Here is a 21,235-nt window from a genome sequence, read left to right as displayed (position 1 = left end):
CTCAATAAGTAACCTTAACTCAACTGAAATAAAAGTTTCTTAGATTCCTATGGTCTTTTTTTTTTTTTTTCCAAAGTCGAAAGAGCATAAAATTTGAAAATGGTTAAGGAAAATAAAAACACATTATATGGAGTTAAGGAAGTCTTGAGCACAGATGAAATTCAAGCTGATAATAGGAAGGAAGTCTTTTTTAGAAGAGGAGCTTCCATTGTTCATCATTCCATGCCTACCACTGCAGACAGATAAATGTCACAAACTTACATAATTCCTCTTCCACATTGCACGGTCCTGCTGCTCTGGACAGACTAGCTTGATCAGACCTCTTTGAAGTTTGAAACACAGAAGCTAGCTGGAAGGGACCTCTGGAGATCACCTAGCCCAACTTTTTTCTTGAAGAGGGACTGTCCCCAATGCTAGATCAGGTAATCCACAGCTTAGGCCAGCCAAGTCTTGAAAACCTCCAAGAAGAGATTCCACAACTTTCCTAGGAGATATGCTAAAACTCCTACACTACTCCCTGGTTAGAAACTTTTACCTAACTGCCAGCCTGAACTTCTTGACTGTAACTTGTAGCTGTTTCCCCCTTATTATTACTACTTGCCACTACTGAGTTTGGCTCCACAGACATTGCAGCTTGTTCGTGTGGGTCCAACAGCTCCCATCACCTCAGTAGTCCTTTGTTGTACCCTCTCTCTACTTTTTAGACATCCCCCTTCTTATTTGAGAAGCCTGAAAACTGACTGCAGAATCACAGTAAGCAGCAATGCTGAGGGGGGTGATAATTTCCCTTAATCTGTTGACCATACTTCCAATGTAGACTACTTTGCTGTTTGCCTTACTTACAATGAAAGCACATCATCAGTTCATTTTCACCTTGGTAGCTGCCATAATATCCTATTACTTTCCCTATATTACTTAAAAAAGTAATATACTATTACTTTCCCTATAGATGTTCTATTTAGACAGCTATTCCCCAGCCAGTACTGTTGCATGGGTTAATCTGCACAAGCACAGAATTTCACAGTTGCTATTCAAAGAATTACAGAATGTTTAGGATTAGAAGGGACCCTGAAAGATCTAGTCTAATCCCCCTGCCAGAGCAGGAACACTTAAATCACATCACACAGGGACGCATTCAGGAGGGTTTTGAAAGTCTCCAGAGAAGGAGACTCCACAACCCCCCTGGCAGCCTGTTCCAGTGTTCTGTCACCCTTACTTTAGAGAAGTTTTGCTTCATATTTAAGTGGAACCTCCTATGTTCCAGCTTGCACCCATTGCCCCTTGTCCTATCATTGGATGTTACCAAGAAGAGCCTGGCTCCATCTGTCTGACACTTGCCCTTCGTGGGATTTCAGTCAGCTCAGGTCTCTCACAGTCTAGCTGAATTAAATTTCTACCACTTGGTGTATTAAACGCTCTCTCCTGCCAGTGTAATTGGAACTAAAAATTTTCTCAGGGTATATTCTTTTTCACCATCTAGGTAATTGCGAGAGATAACGCTACTGGTCCAGTCTCTCACAGGCCACTTCTTATTGATCTCTAATGAGACACTGAGCTAGTGATGGCTTGGAATGCAGATATCCAGCCATTTTTCAGTACATTTAACAATCTATACCCTCCAACCCACGCTTCCAAAACTTCTTAAGTGAGAGACCATAGAATCATTAAGGTTGGAAAAGACATCCAAGATCATCTGGTCCAACTATCACCCTACACCAATATCAATTTGCTGAGGCGATCGGCTCCGGGGCAGACGTGTTCTGCAGCGGAGCAGGGGACCGAGGCGGGCAGGGCTTTTTGTCCGGCATCGAGGCCACTCGGGGGAGCCGCCGGGACCCGGCTGTCCTCGCGAGGGAGGCTGACGAGGCGAGGGCGGAGCCAGCAGCGCCCCCTCCCAGGCTGTTTAAAAGCTGCCCCTAGGGAGCGCGAGCGACCAGGAGCGCGGCGAACAGGATGGGCAAACAGGGCGTGGCACGTCGAAGGGCGTGGCAGTTTGCGCGGGCAGGGCGAGCGGGGGGCTCATCGTCGCTCTTTTGCAGCTGCCTCTCCCTTCGGTGCTTGTAACCTGCTTGCCTAGAACCTGACCATGGTATCGACCAGGCAGAAAACCGTGGCCTCCGCATCTCGTGAGGCATCTCCAGCCACGGTCGCCAGTGTGGCTACTCAGACGGAGGGCTCGGGGAAACACGCAGCCGTCCAGGTCCTGGGCTGCAGAGTGTGCCCCAGCCTTCTGTCGGTCTCCGACAGCAGTGGTGGGTATGCCTGTGGGAGGTGTGCCCAGGTTGAAGAACTGCTCAGCCAGGTAGCGGAGCTCCGGGAGGAGGTGAACAGGCTCAGGAGCATCAGGGAATCAGAGAGGGAAATTGACTGGTGGAGGTGCGCTCTACCCTCTCTGAGGCAGGCTCACGAGACTGCCACGGCACAGGCGTCTCCTGTTATGCAGAAGACGGAGGTTCCCTCCTCCTGCCAGGCAGCGGGAGGAGACCTAGATCAAGGGGGGGAATGGAGGCAGGTGCCTATTCGGGGTGGTAGGCGAGCCCTCTCTCTGCCCACCTCACCTTCTCATCTACCCTTAAATAATCGATATGAAGGACTAGAGCAAGACAATCTAAATGACAAAGTAGACAAACACCCGTCCCAGTTGGAGGGGGCGCCTAAGACAAGGCGACCTACACGTCGCATTGCCACATCATCCTTCAAAAAAGAAAGAAGGGCTATTGTTATGGGGGGCTCCCTCCTGAAAGGGACAGAGGGACCGATATGCCGACCGGACCCAACCCGCAGAGAAGTCTGTTGCCTCCCTGGGGCTCGGGTGAGAGACTTTGCCAAGAAAGTCAAGCGCCTGGTACGGCCCACTGACTACTACCCGCTACTGGTCTTTCAGGCTGGTAGCGATGAAGTAGCAACGAGAAGTCCGAAGGCGATCAAAAGAGACTTTAGGGATTTGGGGCGACTACTTAGAGGATCAGGGGCGCAGGTGGTGTTTGCCTCTGTCCTTCCGATAGGGGGGATCGAAGCTGAAAGACGTACTGTTCACATAAACTCGTGGCTTCGAGACTGGTGTGACCGGCAGAATTTTGGTTTCTTTGATCATGGGAAGGTCTATGCTACACCGGGCCTGATGGCACCGGATGGGATGCGCCTCTCTCGGAGAGGGGTAAGGATCTTAGGTCAGGAGTTGGCAGGGCTGATAGATAGGGCTTTAAACTAGAGTCGAAGGGGGAAGGGGCTAAAACCAGGCGCGCCGGTGAAGACCTAAGGGATGGTACGCTAGAATCAGAGGGGCTGTGTGCCAGTGGGGTCCTTTGGTCAGATCCACAAGGTGCTGAGTGTAAGGAGACGCACCTGAAGTGCTTTTACACAAACGCACGCAGTATGAGGAATAAAATAGATGAGCTAGAAGTCCTGGCCCAGTCCCGCAACTACGACATCATCGGCATAAGCGAAACCTGGTGGGATGAGTCCTGTGACTGGGGTGTTGCGATAGATGGTTACAGGCTCTTCAGGAGGGACAGGCAGGGTAGGCGAGGTGGTGGGGTGGCGATGTATGTGAAGCAGGGGCTGGACTGTGTGGAACTTCAGGTCGGCAATGGCAAAGTTGAGAGCCTCTGGGTAAGGATCAAGGGACGAACGAATAAAGGGGATGTAGTTGTGGGAGTCTATTACAGACCGCCTGGCCAGGATGATAGCACCGATAAATTATTCTTTACAGAACTAAGAGAGGCCTCGAGATTAACTCCCCTTGTCCTTATGGGGGACTTAAACTTGCCAGACGTTAACTGGGAGTGCCACACGGCTGACACGAGCAAGTCCAGGAGGTTCATGAAGCACCTAGATGATAACTTCTTGGTACAGGTGCTAACGGAGCCAACTAGGAAAGGTGCCCTCCTAGACCTGTTGCTAGAAAACAGAGAGGGTCTGGTGGGAGATGTGGTGATTGGTGGCCGCCTTGGTCATAGCGACCATGAAGTGGTTGAGTTCAAAATTTACGGTGACAGAAGGAAAAGTGCCACCAAAACCTCATCCCTAGATATGGGGAAAGCGGACTTCAGGCTGCTCAGGGAACTAGTCAGTAAGGTCCCCTGGGAAACTGCTCTTGAAGGCCTCGATGTCCACCAATGCTGGTCACTCTTTAAGCGATGCCTCCTAGAAGCACAAGATAAGGCAATTCCAAAATATCGCAAGTCAGGCAGGCGGGGCAGGAGGCCGGCGTGGCTGAACAGGAACGTTCTAATGGAGATTAGGCGGAAACAGAGAGTGTTTCGCTACTGGAAGGAGGGCCAGGTGTCATGGAAAGAATACAGGGATGCTGTTCGTGTTTGTAGGGAGAAAGTTCGAGTGGCCAAAGCACAGCTAGAGTTGAAGCTGGCTGTGTCTGTGAGAGAAAATAAAAAGGGTTTTTTTAGATATGTGAATGGAAAAAGGAGAACTAAAGAATACATAGGGCCGCTCCTTGATAGGGAAGGTCTCCTCACAGACGATGACGTAGGCAAAGCAGAGACGCTTAACGCCTTCTTTGCCTCTGTCTTCAATGCCGATGATGGGCTTCGGGACCCAGGGTGCCCTGAGCTGGAGGACCGGGACGGTAGGCATGACAAACTCCCAACTGACCCTGAACGTGTGCGGGATTTGCTACTCCACCTGGATCCCTACAAGTCCATGGGTCCGGATGGGATTCATCCCCGGGTGCTGAAAGAGCTGGCGGATGTCATCGCGGAACCTCTCTCAATTATTTTTCAACAATCCTGGGAATTTGGAGAGGTCCCGGTAGACTGGAAGCTGGCAAATGTTGTGCCGATTTTCAAGAAGGGTCAGAAAGAAGACCCTAGCAATTACAGGCCTGTCAGTCTCACGTCAGTGCCTGGTAAAATCATGGAGAAGTTGGTTCTCGGACTTATTGAGGCGCACCTGGGGGACAAAGCAGTCATTGGTCCCAGCCAGCATGGGTTTGTGAAGGGTAGGTCCTGCCTAACTAACCTGATTTCCTTTTATGATAAGATCACCTGTATGGTGGACCAAGGGAAACCAGCTGATGTGATTTTTTTGGACTCCAGCAAGGCTTTTGACACGGTTTCCCATAGGATCCTACTGGACAAAATGTCCACCATACAGCTAAATAAAAACATCATACGATGGGTGAGCAATTGGCTAACGGGCAGGGCCCAAAGGGTTATGGTAAATGGGGCTGCGTCAGGCTGGCGGGCGGTCACCAGTGGGGTCCCTCAAGGCTCCATTTTAGGGCCAGTACTTTTCAATATTTTTATAAATGATCTGGATGTAGGAATAGAAGGTATTTTGAGCAAGTTTGCTGATGACACCAAACTTGGAGGAGTTGTGGACTCAAATGAGGGCGTAAAGGCCTTGCAAAGGGATCTGGACAGGTTGGAGAGCTGGGCGATCACCAACCGCATGAAGTTCAATAAGAGCAAGTGCCGGGTCCTGCACCTGGGACGGGGAAACCCTGGCTGCATGTACAGACTGGGCGATGAGACGCTGGAGAGCAGCCTAGAAGAGAGGGATCTGGGGGTCATGGTAGACAGCAAGTTGAATATGAGCCAGCAGTGTGCCCTGGCAGCCAGGAGGGCCAATCGTATCCTGGGGTGCATCAAGAACGGCATCGCTAGTAGGTCAAGGGAGGTGATTGTCCTGCTCTACTCTGCGCTGGTGCGGCCTCACCTCAAGTACTGTGTGCAGTTCTGGGCACCACAGTATAAAAAAGGACATGAAACTGTTGGAAAGTGTCCAGAGGAGGGCTACGAAGATGGTGAAAGGCCTGGAGGGGAAGACGTACGAGGAACGGCTGAGGTCACTGGGCCTGTTCAGCCTGGAGAAGAGGAGGCTGAGGGGAGACCTCATCACAGTCTACAACTTCCTTGTAAGGGGTTGTCAAGAGGCAGGAGACCTTTTCTCCATTAACACTAGTGACAGGACCCGCGGGAACGGGGTTAAGCTGAGGCAGGGGAAATTTAGGCTGGACGTCAGGAGGGGGTTCTTCACAGAGAGGGTGGTTGCACACTGGAACAGGCTCCCCAGGGAAGTGGTCACTGCACCGAGCCTGTCTGAATTTAAGAAGAGATTGGACTGTGAACTTAGGCACATGGTCTGAACTTTTGGGTAGACCTGTGCGGTGTCAAGAGTTGGACTTGATGATCCTTAAGGGTCCCTTCCAACTCAGGATATTCTATGATTCTATGATTCTATGATCACCCACTAAACCACATCTCTAAGCACCATGTCCAACCTTTCCCTAAACACCCTCAGGAACAGCGACTCCACCATCTCTCTGGGCAACTCATTCCAATGCCTAACTCCTCTTTCTGAGAAGAAATTTCTCATTTTCCAACCTGAACCTCCCCTGGAGCAATATGAGGGCATTCCTTCTTGTCCTATCAAGAGGAAAATTATAATAAACACCTTGCTTAAGTCAGTCAGGAAATGCTATATCCACTGACATCCACTCAAGTTGGTCAAACATGACTTGCCCTCGGTGACTGGGAACAGCTAACCCAGATGTACATTCTCATTCTCCACATATTTGGAAGAAAATTCCCTGCAGATACAATTCATTATATTTCCATGGATTTTGATAAGGCTGACTGTCCTATAGCTGCCTGGATTCTCCTTCTTACTCTTCTTAAATAAGGGTTACATTTCACTCAATTTATAATCTTCAGAGAACTCTCTGCCATCTTTTTTCATTAGGAACTGCATTGCAATTACATCACACATGTCTTTCAGCACCCTAGCTTAAATCCTATCCATTCAGATGGATTTGAATGCAGTTGGTTTTTCTAAGTAGTTCTGAAGAATAAAAAGTATTTTCACTTCCTGAGTGGCAGTGCTAGATAAGGTTCTTTTAGGCAAATGTTTTTTTTTTTTTTCTACAAAACCATATTTGGAATTGGAATTTATCATGCCTCTCACTCGGTGGGCCACATTACCTTTCTAGCAATCTCTTGCCTATACACTCAATTCCACACCACTTGGGTGCTGAGAACGTGGTATTTATCCTCATCTCATCTTTTTAAAATATGAAAGTGCTCTTGTCCCTAGTCCTAACGGGCAACCATCTAGCAATAAGTACTTCTCACAAGCAGACAGTGATATTAGAAAGAGAAGGACCCAAATCTGCAGATCACTAGAGCTCCAAATACTGATTAAGGGAGAACAGAGACCTGTGAAACACCACTGTACAAAGAAAACTTCTGATCATACCCTTAACAGTATCTCTAAAGTAACTGGAGGAATGAAGAATAGCTCACAGTTCTGACATGAGCTTATACTTACTTAACAGGACTAAAATTATCAAGTTTCATTTGGATTCTTCTAGTATGTTGTTCCCTTCAGGGAAGGAGGGAAACTGACTAAGTTTCCTTTCACTGACATTAGAACAGTTAGCACTGTTGTCTTGATAAACCTGCAAGATAAACTTCTTGAATGTTCAGTGCAAGACTTCTACATATCCTTACAAACCTAGTTCACCAGGGACTCACCAGGGACTTATGATCTGCTGCTGCAGACTCTTCCCTGCTTGCTTCTGACTCAAGAGGATTCACTATAACACTGTCTTCCAGACATCTTCCAACAAAACCCAGTTATGCTGTTCCAACAATCAGTACTAACTGGGAACAAGAGAAGGCAAGCCCTTTCCACCACACGTTAATACAATACATTTATACTTAGTTAAAGATAATACTTATTGCTCACAGTAAAGTGGGATACACAAGTGCAAAACACTCTCTCTTCTTCATTCAGCATGTGGCACACTGGCAGACCTCTATATCTGTGACTTGAAACCTATCATATTGCCTGATTTCCACTTTCTCTTTGCACTGGAGATTATTACTTGGGTCCTTTGCTTTCAAGTACTAATACCACACTACTAAATGGGAAAAGCACATCTCCAATGAGCATATGAGCAAACACAAAGCACAGATGAAGTAAACTTAGAAGTCAATAAAACCAATGTGTTCTTGCAGAAAACTGTCTCAAGATGATATAGACAGTTCAGCTGTGGCCCAGTATATCCTGTTCTCATATCACAAAATTCTGGTGGACATATTAGACTAAACATTAAAATTACACCAAGACACCAGCACTTGTACCCTTGTTAACACTGTATCAAGGTGGTGGTTTTTTTGCAATATTTTGAAGAGCTGATTTAAACAGGGAAGAAATGCTCAACACAGAGAAGTGGCTTTTATAGTTGTCAGTTTACAACTCATGCATCAGAGGACAAATGAAGCAGAAAGCTGATATATTTTAGCTTTTTTTTTTTTTTTAAAGTCAGATTCTTTCAGAAGTTGCTTTTTTAAAGAAAAGATGAAATTTTTTTTAAAACCGGACATAGTAATGAACTTGATTGGAGACATAACTCTTAGTGAAAGGGCTGCAAAAATTAAGTATGGAAAATATGGCACTTCAAAAAAATAAGGCAATGAAGTATGACCCTTACATCACAATTACAGTTATTCTTAATGTACTTTCCTCTTCCTAATCTTTCTGATCCTTCTCACTTCAAAAGTGTCAAATACATGCAATTGATATAAGCACATGTGGTTGATATAAATAGGAAGTTCTGATATGATAAGATTTTGGCACCACATTGTAGAGAAAACAGAACAGCTACCTATGGGATATGTCAGTGAACATTTATGCTTTTTATGTAATAAATTTAAAGGAAAGTACTTCCAGCAATTAGGAGCACTTTAGATTGAAATTTTCTCAAACCAAAACTTTTACACACTGTTTTACATGGACAATACACAAGGTTGCACATAGCAGATAAGAATTTCAAAGACAAAAAGAAAAGGAATGCAAGGAAGTGCCAGTTAGACTTATAAATGAACCAGGAATATAGAGTAATATTTGTACAAATTTCTAAAGAGAAAAGCATCTAACAGTGCTGATGCAACTGTAGGGTAACAATGTAGAGGACGCATTGAAAACATATTTAGAGCAGACACAAGGACTTGCATGCATACTATGAAAGAAATCTGATTAGCTTCATCATATCCATCCATCAGACACAATAAATTTAGCTTACTCTCTTACCCATGATTTTGCTGCTATAAATCTAGGAGTTACATGAGACTAACTTCTGTGATTCTACTTTTGTTTGTATAGCAGTTTAAGGGCTCACAGTCTCAATCACATTAGGTGTAGGTGGAAAATAAGAGAACTACTCTCTTTGAAGGCACCCTGTCATTTAACAAGAGATAGCTTTACTTCTACAGTATTGTGACTGTATTGTCACGTTTTGAACACATGAACCTTGTATCAGAATCAAGTTCTTACAAAGGGCTCCTGATCACCTCACTTCATCTTCCAGAGGAAGAGCTACATAGGTTGCCATGGAAATTAAACATCAGTGAGAATTAGAGTACATGGTTTGATAAACATGGATTATGTTGTTTCAGAAGGCAAGAACTTGTCTGTCTTCTAGGAGTCAATCTAGTGATGGAAACTCTGGCATTGCATATTACTTTTCAACATGACTATCCAATTTTTAACATAAACAGTTATACATGCCAGCCTATTACCAGAAAAACTGAGAATTTAAAGTTGTGTTTAACTTCAGAAGCAAGGCAGAGGCAGTCATAAAACAATCTATCCTCCTACACGTCAGGTCTGAAGAAAACCTAGCCTTTTAGAACAGATGACAGAAACGTATTCAGAATTAAATATCAGCTTGATTATGATTGATCAGCAAAAAGGTGATTATTGAAATATACAGTCATGTATTACTTGAAAACTAAAGCTACAGTAAATATAACAATAGCAGTCATCAGTTTTCTGAGAGGAACCTGAGAAGGAAGACCTTCCCCCCATGCCTAGGTGTGGTGATATGAGCAGCTAATGCAGCTATATAACATTGCCTTGCTGCCAGATCAGAGTCTAGTTTTGCATGTCATTGGCTTACCAGTATCACTGTGTTGGTAGAGCTCAGAAACCTCATATTTAAATACATTTTATCTCATCATCTTGAAAGCATATAGTTTCATCTGATCCCTGAAGTTGCCTGCTGAAAATTGTGTGGAGGGTTCATCAGCTGTAAACAATGTCTAATCAGTTCTTGAAAACCCTTGAGCTAGCAAAAGCAGTGGTAGAGGATTCAGTGTTACCCTTTGCAAATAAAGAAATGGTTGCACATCAGTTGTATTTGACTCACTACAAAAAATTCATCAGAAAAAATGCTGGACCAAAACACTCTCTTCTATATATTGGGCACTGAGGAAGCAGGAACTGAACATTTCTTCTCATATCAGCTAGTTCGGACCCTGTAGCAAAGAGCAATGCACAGGATTTGAGCCAGGTGCCTGTAAAGCATTGGTTTTAGCTTAAATACAAGATACTGCAGAACTTGGTGGACATGGGTTAAATTCTTTTCTGGGTGACAGGGATTAATATATAGCTAGCAGTTTGCCAGATATCACATAGCAGTGGTGGGTCAGCAATAGGCCAAAATGAAGGCAAAGCCATACATCTCTGACAAAAACCAGTCTTTAAGAACAATTAGCCTTCTCATCTCCTCTGTCAGCTTATTGATGGCAGAACTAGGTAAAGGAGCAAAACAAACCAAATGGGAGATAGAGTTATTAGAAAATAAGGGAGATGAAAAAATGAAAAAAAAAATGAAAGAAAAAAGATGAAGAAAAGACAGACATCAGGATCCAATATCTCCCACCAAATCAATACATTTAGAAGATTCAACCTGCCCTGAATTCAAGCATGTAGCAGCACATAGGCTGCTCTGAGGAGATGTGGGGCAAGGCAATAACCACTAAACAGAAATGTAAGAATGAAGAAAAATCAGAACTACAGCTAGACATGGCTTTATGGCCAAAGTCACTGGTTATCAGAAGAACCTGAAGCTTGTAAACTCAGTGGAAAACCTTTAACTACTTTATATATATACAAGATTTAATGATTGTTTTGAAACATACAACAGTGCATGGCACAAACACCCCGGCTTATTAATGGTCTGGGGACCAACAGACTCAGTCTTTTCATTTTTTTTTTTTTGTCCAACAGAGGACTTGGATGCTTTACAGCAATGACATTCAATTCAGCAGCCAAAGACAAAATAGAACCAGACCCTGAACCGTCATGCTCCCCCAACATAAAGCTAGAAGCAGCAAAGAAGCAGATGTCAGTGCATTCAATGGAGATTTTGCCAAGGACTGTTTCTGTAACAAAAGTTCTTTCACCCTGGAAATTGTCCTTTAAATTATCTTTAAATAAAATCATACATCCACTTCAGACCAGCTGATAACAAAAATAAGTCCCATTCATGGTACTGTGAGTTTGAACAACATCAGAAGGAGTTTTAAGCTGAGCACACAAGTTCTCTCTCTCCCCCTTCCCTTTCCTCCCACCCACTACCTCAAGAGAGCACAATTCTAAAGCCCCCTACTAGAGCTATGGACATATGATTAGGGAATTTCAGAAGAATTGTACTTTATTTTATACTTAAAGATTTTTAATACTAATTCAGAATAATAACATTGTGAATAAGCAATGACAGGTGGTAAAAGCAGATGGTTTTGAAAAGATTTGCGGCAGCCCCTGGCTCCACTGTTCTACTGTCTCAGCAGGATGCTGGCAGAGAAAGCAATTCCCCACCTCACTCAAGAAAACCAGCAGCAGCTGACCTCACCGGCTGCCACAGAGCCAGGATAGGACCAGCAAAGTATACTTGTTCACATTCTTCATCCCACCTCCAAACCTCTGCCTCGCTACAGAAGCCCTCCCCATTGCAAGCCACTAATGCAAGCAGACCGGTTGGGTGATGATCTGACAGGAGCCACAAAAGCCCACAGTGTTTGCTGGACCAGGCACAGATTGGGCATATCTGCTCATTTAGCCAGTACAGCACTGTAGATATTCACTGCAGATCATGACCACTTTGCTTCTGGAAGACGTGTCTGGATGTGTTACTTGTGACCATGCTGAAGGAATACATCTAAGAATGATTGATCATCCATTAACACTCCAGTGCTGAACCTAGACCCAAACACCCAACTTCCCTCAGACCTGTGCTGAAAAATCATGTGCTCTACCTTCTGAATGCCTTGGCAATGGGTGAGACCATACCTTACCTCAATGTTTCTGCAGCATGAAGAAAAAAATCCTGCACAACCTAACAAGCTTTCCACAATAGGTGGATAAACTTGTGTCATTACTTAGAATGATACTGCAATTGAGAAGAAAACAAAGATACACAATTACATCAAATCTCAAAACTGCAAGATATGGAAAAAAAATCATTCACATTACAATGGGAACAGTAAAAGAAAAGGAAGTTTCCAAATCAGTGTTGTGTACTTGACCAAAACTGCCAACAAGTGCAGCTACAACCTTCTTCATTACTTGAGCTTTGCGAGACTCACTATGAGTGAGTAAACAGTGCTGGCTTGAGGCTGTCATTTTCTGCACATCACATCAGTTGTAGCACACCAACAGTTAAGTCAGTTGTAATGAGATGCCTCTTATTTGAGGCATCACAGTTACCTATAAAGATAACTCAGGCAAATTCATATACAACTGATGAACCATTAAATTGTACCAGGTTTGGCTACTATCAAACCAATTTGTATAACCCATTGTTAACTCCATGGTACAAAGAATCTTTTAGAAAACTGCTGTGCTTTGTTAATATCCACACATTTTATGAATAAATTAAGAATCTCTTCCAGGATTTACTAAGGTGTATTGTAGGAACTATGTTCTTTTAAAGGGATGGCACCTTTTCTACATAGTGTCTCTGCTCTTCAGATTTTCCTCAGAACCAGATCTGTTTGATATAATTTCAGCACAGCTCTTATTTTTGTTTTCTGTTTCTTTAAACAGTATAATTGTATACTTTGATGAGAATCTTTCCCCTCTTTTTTATCTATAGCATTGTTTACAAAGTTCCAACCAATTTACACTTCCATAATTTCATTCACAGTATCAAGATAGTTTGAGGGAATATTCTAGAGACAGTAGTGACACTAAAGTGTATTTATGTTCAGTGTCCCCTATATAAGAAAAATCCCTCCTGAACCATCTACTGCAAAATAAATCGACATCCTTTACAGGATCAGCAATGAAACTGGGGAACCTTTCTTTCCTGCAGTCAACAGGTTTGTAGTTAATTTCAGGTTGTTGTCCCATGTCCCGTCCCAACCCCTCTCTTCCCCCCCCCCCTTTTTTTTTTTTTTTTAAAAACCTTCCTATTTCTTCCCAACTTTATATTGCATAATAGAAACAGTTGTGAAAACAGTTTTCTATAAAGGTAGACACAAATATTTCAAGCCTGAAGTCATAAACATATATATTTTGAAGTACACACCAGTAAAATTGCCACTCACCTTTGGGCACAATAAACTATGTTTCTGAGCTTGAATAAAGGAAGGCTAGAAAGCAGCATTAGAAATTAGATGGTAAGCATTCAGATTTGTGACCAGTCCCACCCCTCTTACATGCATTAACAACCAGACATTAGGCTTTGTGTTTGTTCTGCTAACCCCTATAGAACAACTCACTGCTTCTGAAAGAAGCATCTATAAGTGGCAGATAATGGCATAATGGATTAAAAAATGAAATTAAGTATTAGGAAAACCTATAATATGCATCTCTTATGGGTACAGCTGCTCCACAGTTACTCTCAGTAAACAGAAAATGGCGTTATACACAATAGCTAATTTCTGTGGCAGAAGGTATCTTTTTCTGTTAGCATAGATATAAAAGCAGAGCTCTATGTAATTTCCAGTCTCTAGTAACTGCCTAAGCATAGGTACACACCAAGAAAAACACATATACAAGCAACTCCTGCAAAAGGCCACTAATATAAGCTTAGAACTGAATGCAATTATAGTCATATTACAGGTATTTTTGCTAAACATTTAATATGTGTCACGCTTTAACAAAAAAAATATTTATCCAAAGATTTGAGGGAGAGGGGATTTCCAACTCCAATAATTAGCAATAGAGCATTAATTATATGCCTACACACAAGATCCTACTATTGACTATTTCATTGTGCAAAGACCTAATTAGCTGTAATTTTGACACTGGGTGATATACAGATCACAAAGATAACTATATTTTCTAAAGGAAGCCTAAAAACACTCTTTAGATATGAGCTTAAGAATAAATAATATGCACCAAAATGTGTTAAAAACTTGAGATATAGGCTTCAATGCAATATAAACTTCACTGTGAAAGCAAATGAAAATGAAGTTTTGCCAGCTGTAGCTGTGTATCAAGGAGGGCTGTGATGCTGATGGGTGCAAAGTGACCTATGGTGGCAGTACACAACTGCCCATGGGAACTGATTTGCAGAAATCCAGGATACCTCACAAGAGAGCAAACTAGGAACATGCTTCCCCGTGACTGCTTCTATGGCTCTGATCATCACTGATAAGTGACCATCATAGACCACAAACATGAACCTTGTTAGTACCAGCCATGTACAAACACAAAACAAGAAAACTAGACTGTCACTAGTTTGCGATTTCAATTTAACATGGGCAGATTTGGAAGCAACAGTGGCAGAACTGACCCAAAACCAAAATTCAGAGATTGAAATCCTTTGCAGAGGGAGGCAATGTTTATTTAGCAAGCCAGAGTAAGGCCTCACCTCCTTCAAAGATGCAGGTATTTAAAAGAACCTTTTGTCTTTCAGATGTCCTCTTTCTTTAGTTTCATCAGTCCCTCCCAGAGTATGTCTACATAGGTGACCAGAGGAACACAGGTACTTCTCCTCACTCTCCTAATTGGCTGGATATAAACCAAACCTAATCTGGAAGGCATGCAAAAGTGTTAACATGTCACTGGGTGAGCTCATTATACTGTAGTGCCACCGTCTTTTTAACCTGGCACAAATGGGATTACTACTGAGTACCATGAGGATTGGCCTGTTCTTCCCCCAGCTGCATGTCTCCTCAGTGCTGCTGACTCCTTGGTGCATTTCAGTCACACATTGAGTCAGACCCAGGAATTCATCCAACTGAAAACCAAGCCAATAACAACAAGAACGGATTTGCATTTGGCCACAAATTATAGTATCAGCACAAGTGAGAGATCAGGAATTTGTAGCCAGAGGTGAGGCAGGCAGGCTAACCCTCTGGCAGCAGCCCACATTTGTGGTCATTTAAAATGACCACTGAACCTCACCCTATGCCTTGTTGAGAGACAAATATTGGTGACCTCCAGCAACAGTCTCACATTAATGCAGGTGAACTGCTCCCAGGCAAGAACTGCCTTTGCATAATAACATTCTGTGTGCCAGGGAAGTGAACATGCTTCAATCAACAGTTATTTCTAGGTATGTCTGTAGATGCCTGACTCTTTTCATGATCTACTGCTAATAACTTAGATAGTGTTAACTTCACTGGACAGCTTTGCTACATTAAAATTCATTTCTTAAGCCTCCTTTGTGGACCTGGGAGCCTTAGGGAATAAGAATGCTATAGTTTTTAATAGTAATAATTGGATAATATTGCAGTTATAGAGCAACACTATGATTATCCCCAACGTCTCCTTACAAAGGCAAGAAAGCCAAACAATAAAATAAGCAACAATTCCCAGGTTAGATAATCACTCATCAGCAGAGTTTCCCCTGGACCCGTGTTACTTCCTACAACCCTTCAGCTTCTATAAACTATTCAGCTTCTTTAAACTATTCACACCTGTGGTAACATCAAGGAAGTTGGGTCTTTCCTCCCTTTCCCATTTCAAAACATGTATTTTTTCCCTCCTTCACTATACTGTCATTTACATGATCCATCCATTGGAGATAGCAAAGTTATCTGCCATTGGGGAAAAACAAACAAACTGCTAAGTGATAAGGATTTGTAACTTCCTATGTGGAATGTAAAAGAGAAAAATGAAAAGTTTCTTACAATGACAGTCTAACATTGCAGACTGCCCTACTGGAGAAAGGATCTACACTCTGCTACAGGAACTGAAAACAGCAGCAGTAAGATTAGCAGCAGAGAGATTACTGAAGAAACCAACTGCTCATTAATTTTCCCCCACTGTACCATACAGGCCAAATGCCAGTTTCACTGCTTTTGGTGATATTATCCATATTCCCTGCTATGTGCCTTCCACCCTGCCATCACTTACATTCATACCAACAAGCCCACAGCTCACCAGCCACCCACTCTGCCCTGCTAATGATCCAGATCTGAACTGACTTAGAGTAAAACATGGGAAGTTTATCTAAGCTGCCAAGACAGAGCTGTTAATTTTGTGCCTCTGTTAGCAAGCCATTCCCTACCACCTTTCTGGCAGTCTTTTTTTTTTTTTTTTGTCAAGATTACATGTTACAAGTTTTATTTACTCTTAGGCTCTTCTTACATGATCTTCAAGATGTTAAGCACTCTTAGAACTCCATTTCCTCACCACTAATCTAAACAAACCTTAATAGGGATTAGAACTGAAATCCAAATTGGCAGAAATGAAAATGTTGCAGCTTTGTTACAATATCAGATGCATCCATCAATATCCTCTAAATATAGTGAAAGGTTAGCCTAACTCTGCTATTGCTTCATGTTTAATTCAGATACCTTTGAATGAGTGCATATCCTTCCCTCACCCAAGTCTTCTATTCTCATCACCTATGTAATTCTGAAGAACTTAATCTAGAAAAACACCCCAAAACATAGAGGAAATGTTTTTAAAATGTAATTTCTACAAAACTGTATTTTATCAAATGAAAGATTAAAGAAATGGAGATGAAAACACTAAATCATAATAGGGATTCTACAACTCTTCTAAAGCAATCATCTGTAATTTTTCAACTATGTAATTGCTTTAAAAAGATGAGTACGTTATACAGTCAAGAACAAAACTTGCATTTCTCTATTTAAGAACATTACAGGTAAGCAGAAAATTATGATTTTGTTGAAACAGTAGATGCAAATGAAAACAAACTCCAGTAGCATATCTCTGAACTGCCATCAGCTCCCTATCAAACAGGTGAAGATTTCTGGAATGCCAGTTCACACAGAAAGTTATTCTGTAAAGAGATGTGGGCTTTTGGATTAAAAGTTTCTGAAAGGCCATGCTTTTTTTTTTTTTTTATATACCTTTGGGATCACATCATGTTTCAATTTTATTCTTACTTTAATACACATTCAAATAAATCAGACTCAGAGAAGATATGAATTTTGGACTAGATTTCACCAACCTAATAATAACCTTTACTGGCATCTTAAATAAGGCCAAAAAAAAAAACCAACAGCAACAAACACTAATCATTTGACTGAACCTATGGCATAATATTTCTGGGTGAATCAACTCCCATTTAGTTTCATTGCTTCCCACTGCAAGATAATGGTCTGTCATTAGTTATTTGTGTCTCTAGTTATGCCCTTAAAAGGCTCCAAGGCAAACATATAATGCAAAATTGTTCTGAATAACAACATTATTATAAAGGACTGTATGAGACCAGGTCACATGTCTAGCTTCTAGAAAACCGAGGATATCCTCACAGGATCCTGCAACAAAAATTGGGGTAAATCTTTGCGGTGCCATGCAGGTGGATGTCATGAGTTATCCAGTAATTTCCCAATCAAGAGATGGGAAACAGCACCGAGGCTTGGAATAACCAGACCTCTTCATACAACCGCTGTCTAATACTAAGCCCATTTGTATTTATTTATTTTAATAAAAGGCCTAATAACAGGGAAAACAAGACAACCCTCCCCTCAAAGCGCATTAATTTTTCCCCCTTTTTTGGGCGGTGTGCATGGGGGGAGCTGTAGCACCGCCCTACCCAAGGCAAAGCAGCGCAAGGACCTCTCACCGCGCTCCTCATTCATAGGGCTGCACTCCACCTTTAACTTTCCCAGGAAGAAGCGGGGGCATCAGCTGGACAGGGTCGGGCCAGTGCCGCCGTTTCTCCCCCAGGGCATCGCCCGTCGCTGGGGGCCTCGCTCCCAGCCCGGCCCGGCCCCCCCCAGAGCCGCAGGCAGCCCGGCCCCGCCGCCCTCCCCGCTTCCTGAGCAACACCATCCATCCGCAGCGTGGCCTCCTCGTCCTCTCCCCCATCTCATTTATTTTTCTTATTTTTGTTATTATTATTTTTGTTTCTTCCCCATGCCCCGCGGCGGGTCGTTACCTTCAATTACCGCCCTTCCCACCGATTCGCGCCTCCAGACCGCTGCCCCCACCTCCCTTAGCACGCAAGCAACTCCCGGTGAAGGAAGAGGAGAGAGGAGAAAAGAAAAAAAAAAAAAAAAAAACGGAAAAGAAAAAATACAAACCTCTCCTCCCCTTCTGGGTTTGATACTATATATCCGGCCGGGGGAGGGAGGAGCAGCGCCTCTGCTTTGCCTTTCCTTTCGGAGCCCACTGGGGATGCGGAGCGGCTCAGCCCACAGGGGCCCCACTGCAGCGGGAACCGCTGGGAGGAAGCAGCGACTGGAGCCACGTTTTGTAGTGCCGTAGGGCACCCGAGCAAACCGCAACAGTCCTCAAAGGGCAGGCGAAAAAAGGCTCCCACCCACAGCCCCCTCTCCTTACCAGGATCCCGGGGCTCCACTGCCGGCTCCGCCGCCTCCGCGCAAACCCGGGACGCTGCAGGGCGAGCGAGCTGCAGCGGCTCCTCAGCGCCTCCCCGAGTCCCTGCCCTGCCCTCGTCGTCCTCCCTACCCGCCTGGCACCAGCAGGGAGCGGGCGGTCGTGATTTGCGGAAGGCAGAGCTGGGCTGCGGCCCCCGCACGGGAGGGGAAGGGGAGGAAGCCGAAGGCTTCACAGATCCATGGCGAAGGGGCAGGGCAAGTGGTCCCCAGGCTTTCCTTCGAGGGTATAGCACCTCCTTCCCTCGTCGCTTTAAAGTCAGTACGTTCGGCTGTGTTTTTAAAATGATGAGGAAGAATGTTGCATAGAAGAATAGCTATAAAATCAGCACATTAACTACACAATTCGCGTTATAGGCTTTTAAAAACAAAGACCAAAACACAATATACCTACTCAGCCATGAATCCTGTTCTCGCTTCAACTACTGAAGATACACCTCCAGAAAGATCTTTTCAACCCAAGGGATAAACTAGCGAGAAGTGATGCTTTTATATCACTTATCACACAGTATGTAAAAGCATTAATTATTTTTACAAGATTGATTTCATCTGATTACTATCTTCAACTTATTAGCAGTGAAAAAAAAAAAACCAGAGAGGTTAGGCAAGATGCTTATTGATGAGTAAATTAGTATCACAGCAGATCTCCAAACACAAAGGAATTAGGTGCTACGCCTGCAGCTGCAGTTCATTGGTACCAACCTTCATCCTTTAGATGATTAAAGGCTGCAGGTGGCTGACATTTCCATGAGAGCTTCCCAAGCATGTGTTTGTGTACCTTAGCACTAGTAATTAAGCTCTAGGACTAGCTCCAAAGCAGGTAGGCTTTCATGCTTTCACCTTATTCTCCTCCATGTTCTTACGATACACATCCCTCTACTCCAAATGCAATATTGTGCTGTAACCTGTGCATAGGGCTAAATATCCTGGTAGTCCAAAACAAAAGATCTGCATCAACAGCTCTCCACACCACACTTGCAGAGCTGCTGCAGGGTTATCTGTGTGGGGTCAGATAGAGCTGTTCAGGGAATTAATTTTATGAAAAAGCACATGATGCAGGGTACATTGACAGCATCGCTTATATAGATGGAAGATAGACTGCTGCTAGCATAAATAACTAGGTGCTATCTCAGTAGCTTCCACAGAAGAGTGGAAGCTCTGTTTTGCTTTTTTTTTTTTTTTTTTTTTTTTTTTTTCCTCTCTCCTTGAAAGGAAAAAGAACCTACAAACTACATCAAAGAATTTCAGGATTAATTTATCAGAAATGTAGTGGGAGGGAACTTCCAAGGAAAGAAACTACCAGAAGTGGTTCTTACCCAAGGAAGTCACAGCTCTTTGCAGAAAGTGACTGATGGTATCTCAGATAACTCTGGGTAAATAGAGTTTTGGTTGCCTACCTACTTCTCTGGCATATTCTTTAACATAAACATCTGCTTCAACAGACTGGACAGACCTCTGCCTAATTGAAAAATATGTGGCACCAAAATGAGGAACAGGTAGGCAAATGTGAATTAATATATAGGCAATCAGAAGTGGCTTTGTTGAAAGAGTTATCTAGGAGTCTGGAAAAATAACCATAAGGAAAGTTTCTGAGAAGCACAGAATTAGAGACAACTGTCATTTGTTTTGTCTTTCAGATTACTGAACAGAGAGCTTGATAAGCATCATTTTTGCAGAAACCGTATCAAGAGGCGTTACATGGGAGACAAAGTACTTTCAAATCTACAAACTTAGAAGATCCTTTGTGAACTTGGGAAAAATTGAGCAGGCTTGATGAACTGTTCACAACTAAAAGCCAGTTATAATATTGAATAGGTACCATGTTAGGGACAGTTCATGACAGATTCCAAGAAGTCTCTAGGAAAAATAAAATAAAAATGAGGGGGTAATGTAATTGAGGAGATGAAGAAACAATAAAGAATCATTAATGCAGTGCTAACCTGAGACAGCCACCCTTTGAACCAGTGAACTGAAGGTTGCAATGCAGCTCTCAAATTTGTAAAGGGGTGGGGGAACACTAGAGGCTTGGCTGAAAAAAAATGCTTTTAAAGGTTAGTTGAAGTAGTGCATCACAAATGCTTAAAAGCAGTAAAGAATGTAAACTCTCCAGAGCACATTGCCCTCAGGGACAAATGGGAGAGATTAGCCTGCATTGTTCTTTCTTGAGTAACCATCTTAATTCCATCATTAATTAAAGTGACTGAGTTGGAGAAAGCTTTTGCAAGCCTGGGTCTTCAGCCCATACCACAAGAAGGAGACATGAACAGAAGAGTAAATATTTTCCAGAACTCCTGAGTCCATAACTGCTCTCACACTCTGCTCTCCTCCTCTCCCACTTTGTTTTCCCTTGTTGTTCTTTAACTGACACTGACAATTAATATGTTCTTGTTTGCAAGTGACAAAAAGTTCTCCTAAGCCTGAATTTGAAACTGAGCTTGCAAAAGTTTGCACAAACCTGAACTTCCATCTTAAGCTGTATAAGGAAGACATAAAAGTAGGAAAGATGATTTTTTACATTGAAAATTGTTAACCTATGCAATACAAAACTGCTTAAGGAGAGTTGCCTGACAAGGGCCCACAAAGCCAGCACCAGAAGAATCAGAATAGCACTTCCCTCACTTCCTTTAGCAGTGTTCCCTAACTGTAATGGATGACTTAGG

At 43.1% G+C, this 21,235-nt stretch overlaps 1 protein-coding gene and 1 long non-coding RNA gene across 6 annotated transcripts in view; one reads left to right on the top strand and one right to left on the bottom strand.

Moving 5' to 3' along the window:
- Positions 1 to 19,059, bottom strand: part of FAR2 (fatty acyl-CoA reductase 2) — a 157,331-nt gene extending 138,272 nt beyond the window's left edge. Inside the window, exons 1-2 of one of the 5 annotated variants that reach the window (XM_084510652.1) lie at positions 18,520 to 18,680; positions 18,261 to 18,400 (exon numbers count right to left, since the gene is read on the bottom strand). Coding sequence is in view for 1 of the 5 variants with exons in the window: in XM_084510647.1 (XP_084366773.1) it covers positions 18,970 to 18,977 (8 nt within the window). In the remaining 4 variants the exon portion in view is untranslated. Of the gene's footprint in view, positions 1 to 18,115; positions 18,225 to 18,260; positions 18,401 to 18,519; positions 18,681 to 18,965 lie in introns of those variants that run through there. The other 4 variants (XM_084510647.1, XM_084510649.1, XM_084510648.1 and 1 more) reach the window with 4 other exon arrangements.
- Positions 19,060 to 19,325: 266 nt separating this feature from the next.
- LOC311429862 lies at positions 19,326 to 20,970 on the top strand. Its single transcript, XR_014688423.1, has 3 exons — positions 19,326 to 19,395; positions 20,018 to 20,071; positions 20,213 to 20,970. It is a non-coding gene; the product is annotated as an uncharacterized lncRNA (long non-coding RNA).
- Positions 20,971 to 21,235: the final 265 nt, after the last annotated feature.

This window comes from Aythya ferina, assembly GCF_964211825.1.
Source record: "Aythya ferina genome assembly, chromosome: 1".
Lineage (NCBI taxonomy): Eukaryota > Metazoa > Chordata > Aves > Anseriformes > Anatidae > Aythya > Aythya ferina.
The sequence above is the reverse complement of the archived record's forward strand: the minus strand, read 5'-3'. Positions and strand labels throughout refer to the sequence as shown.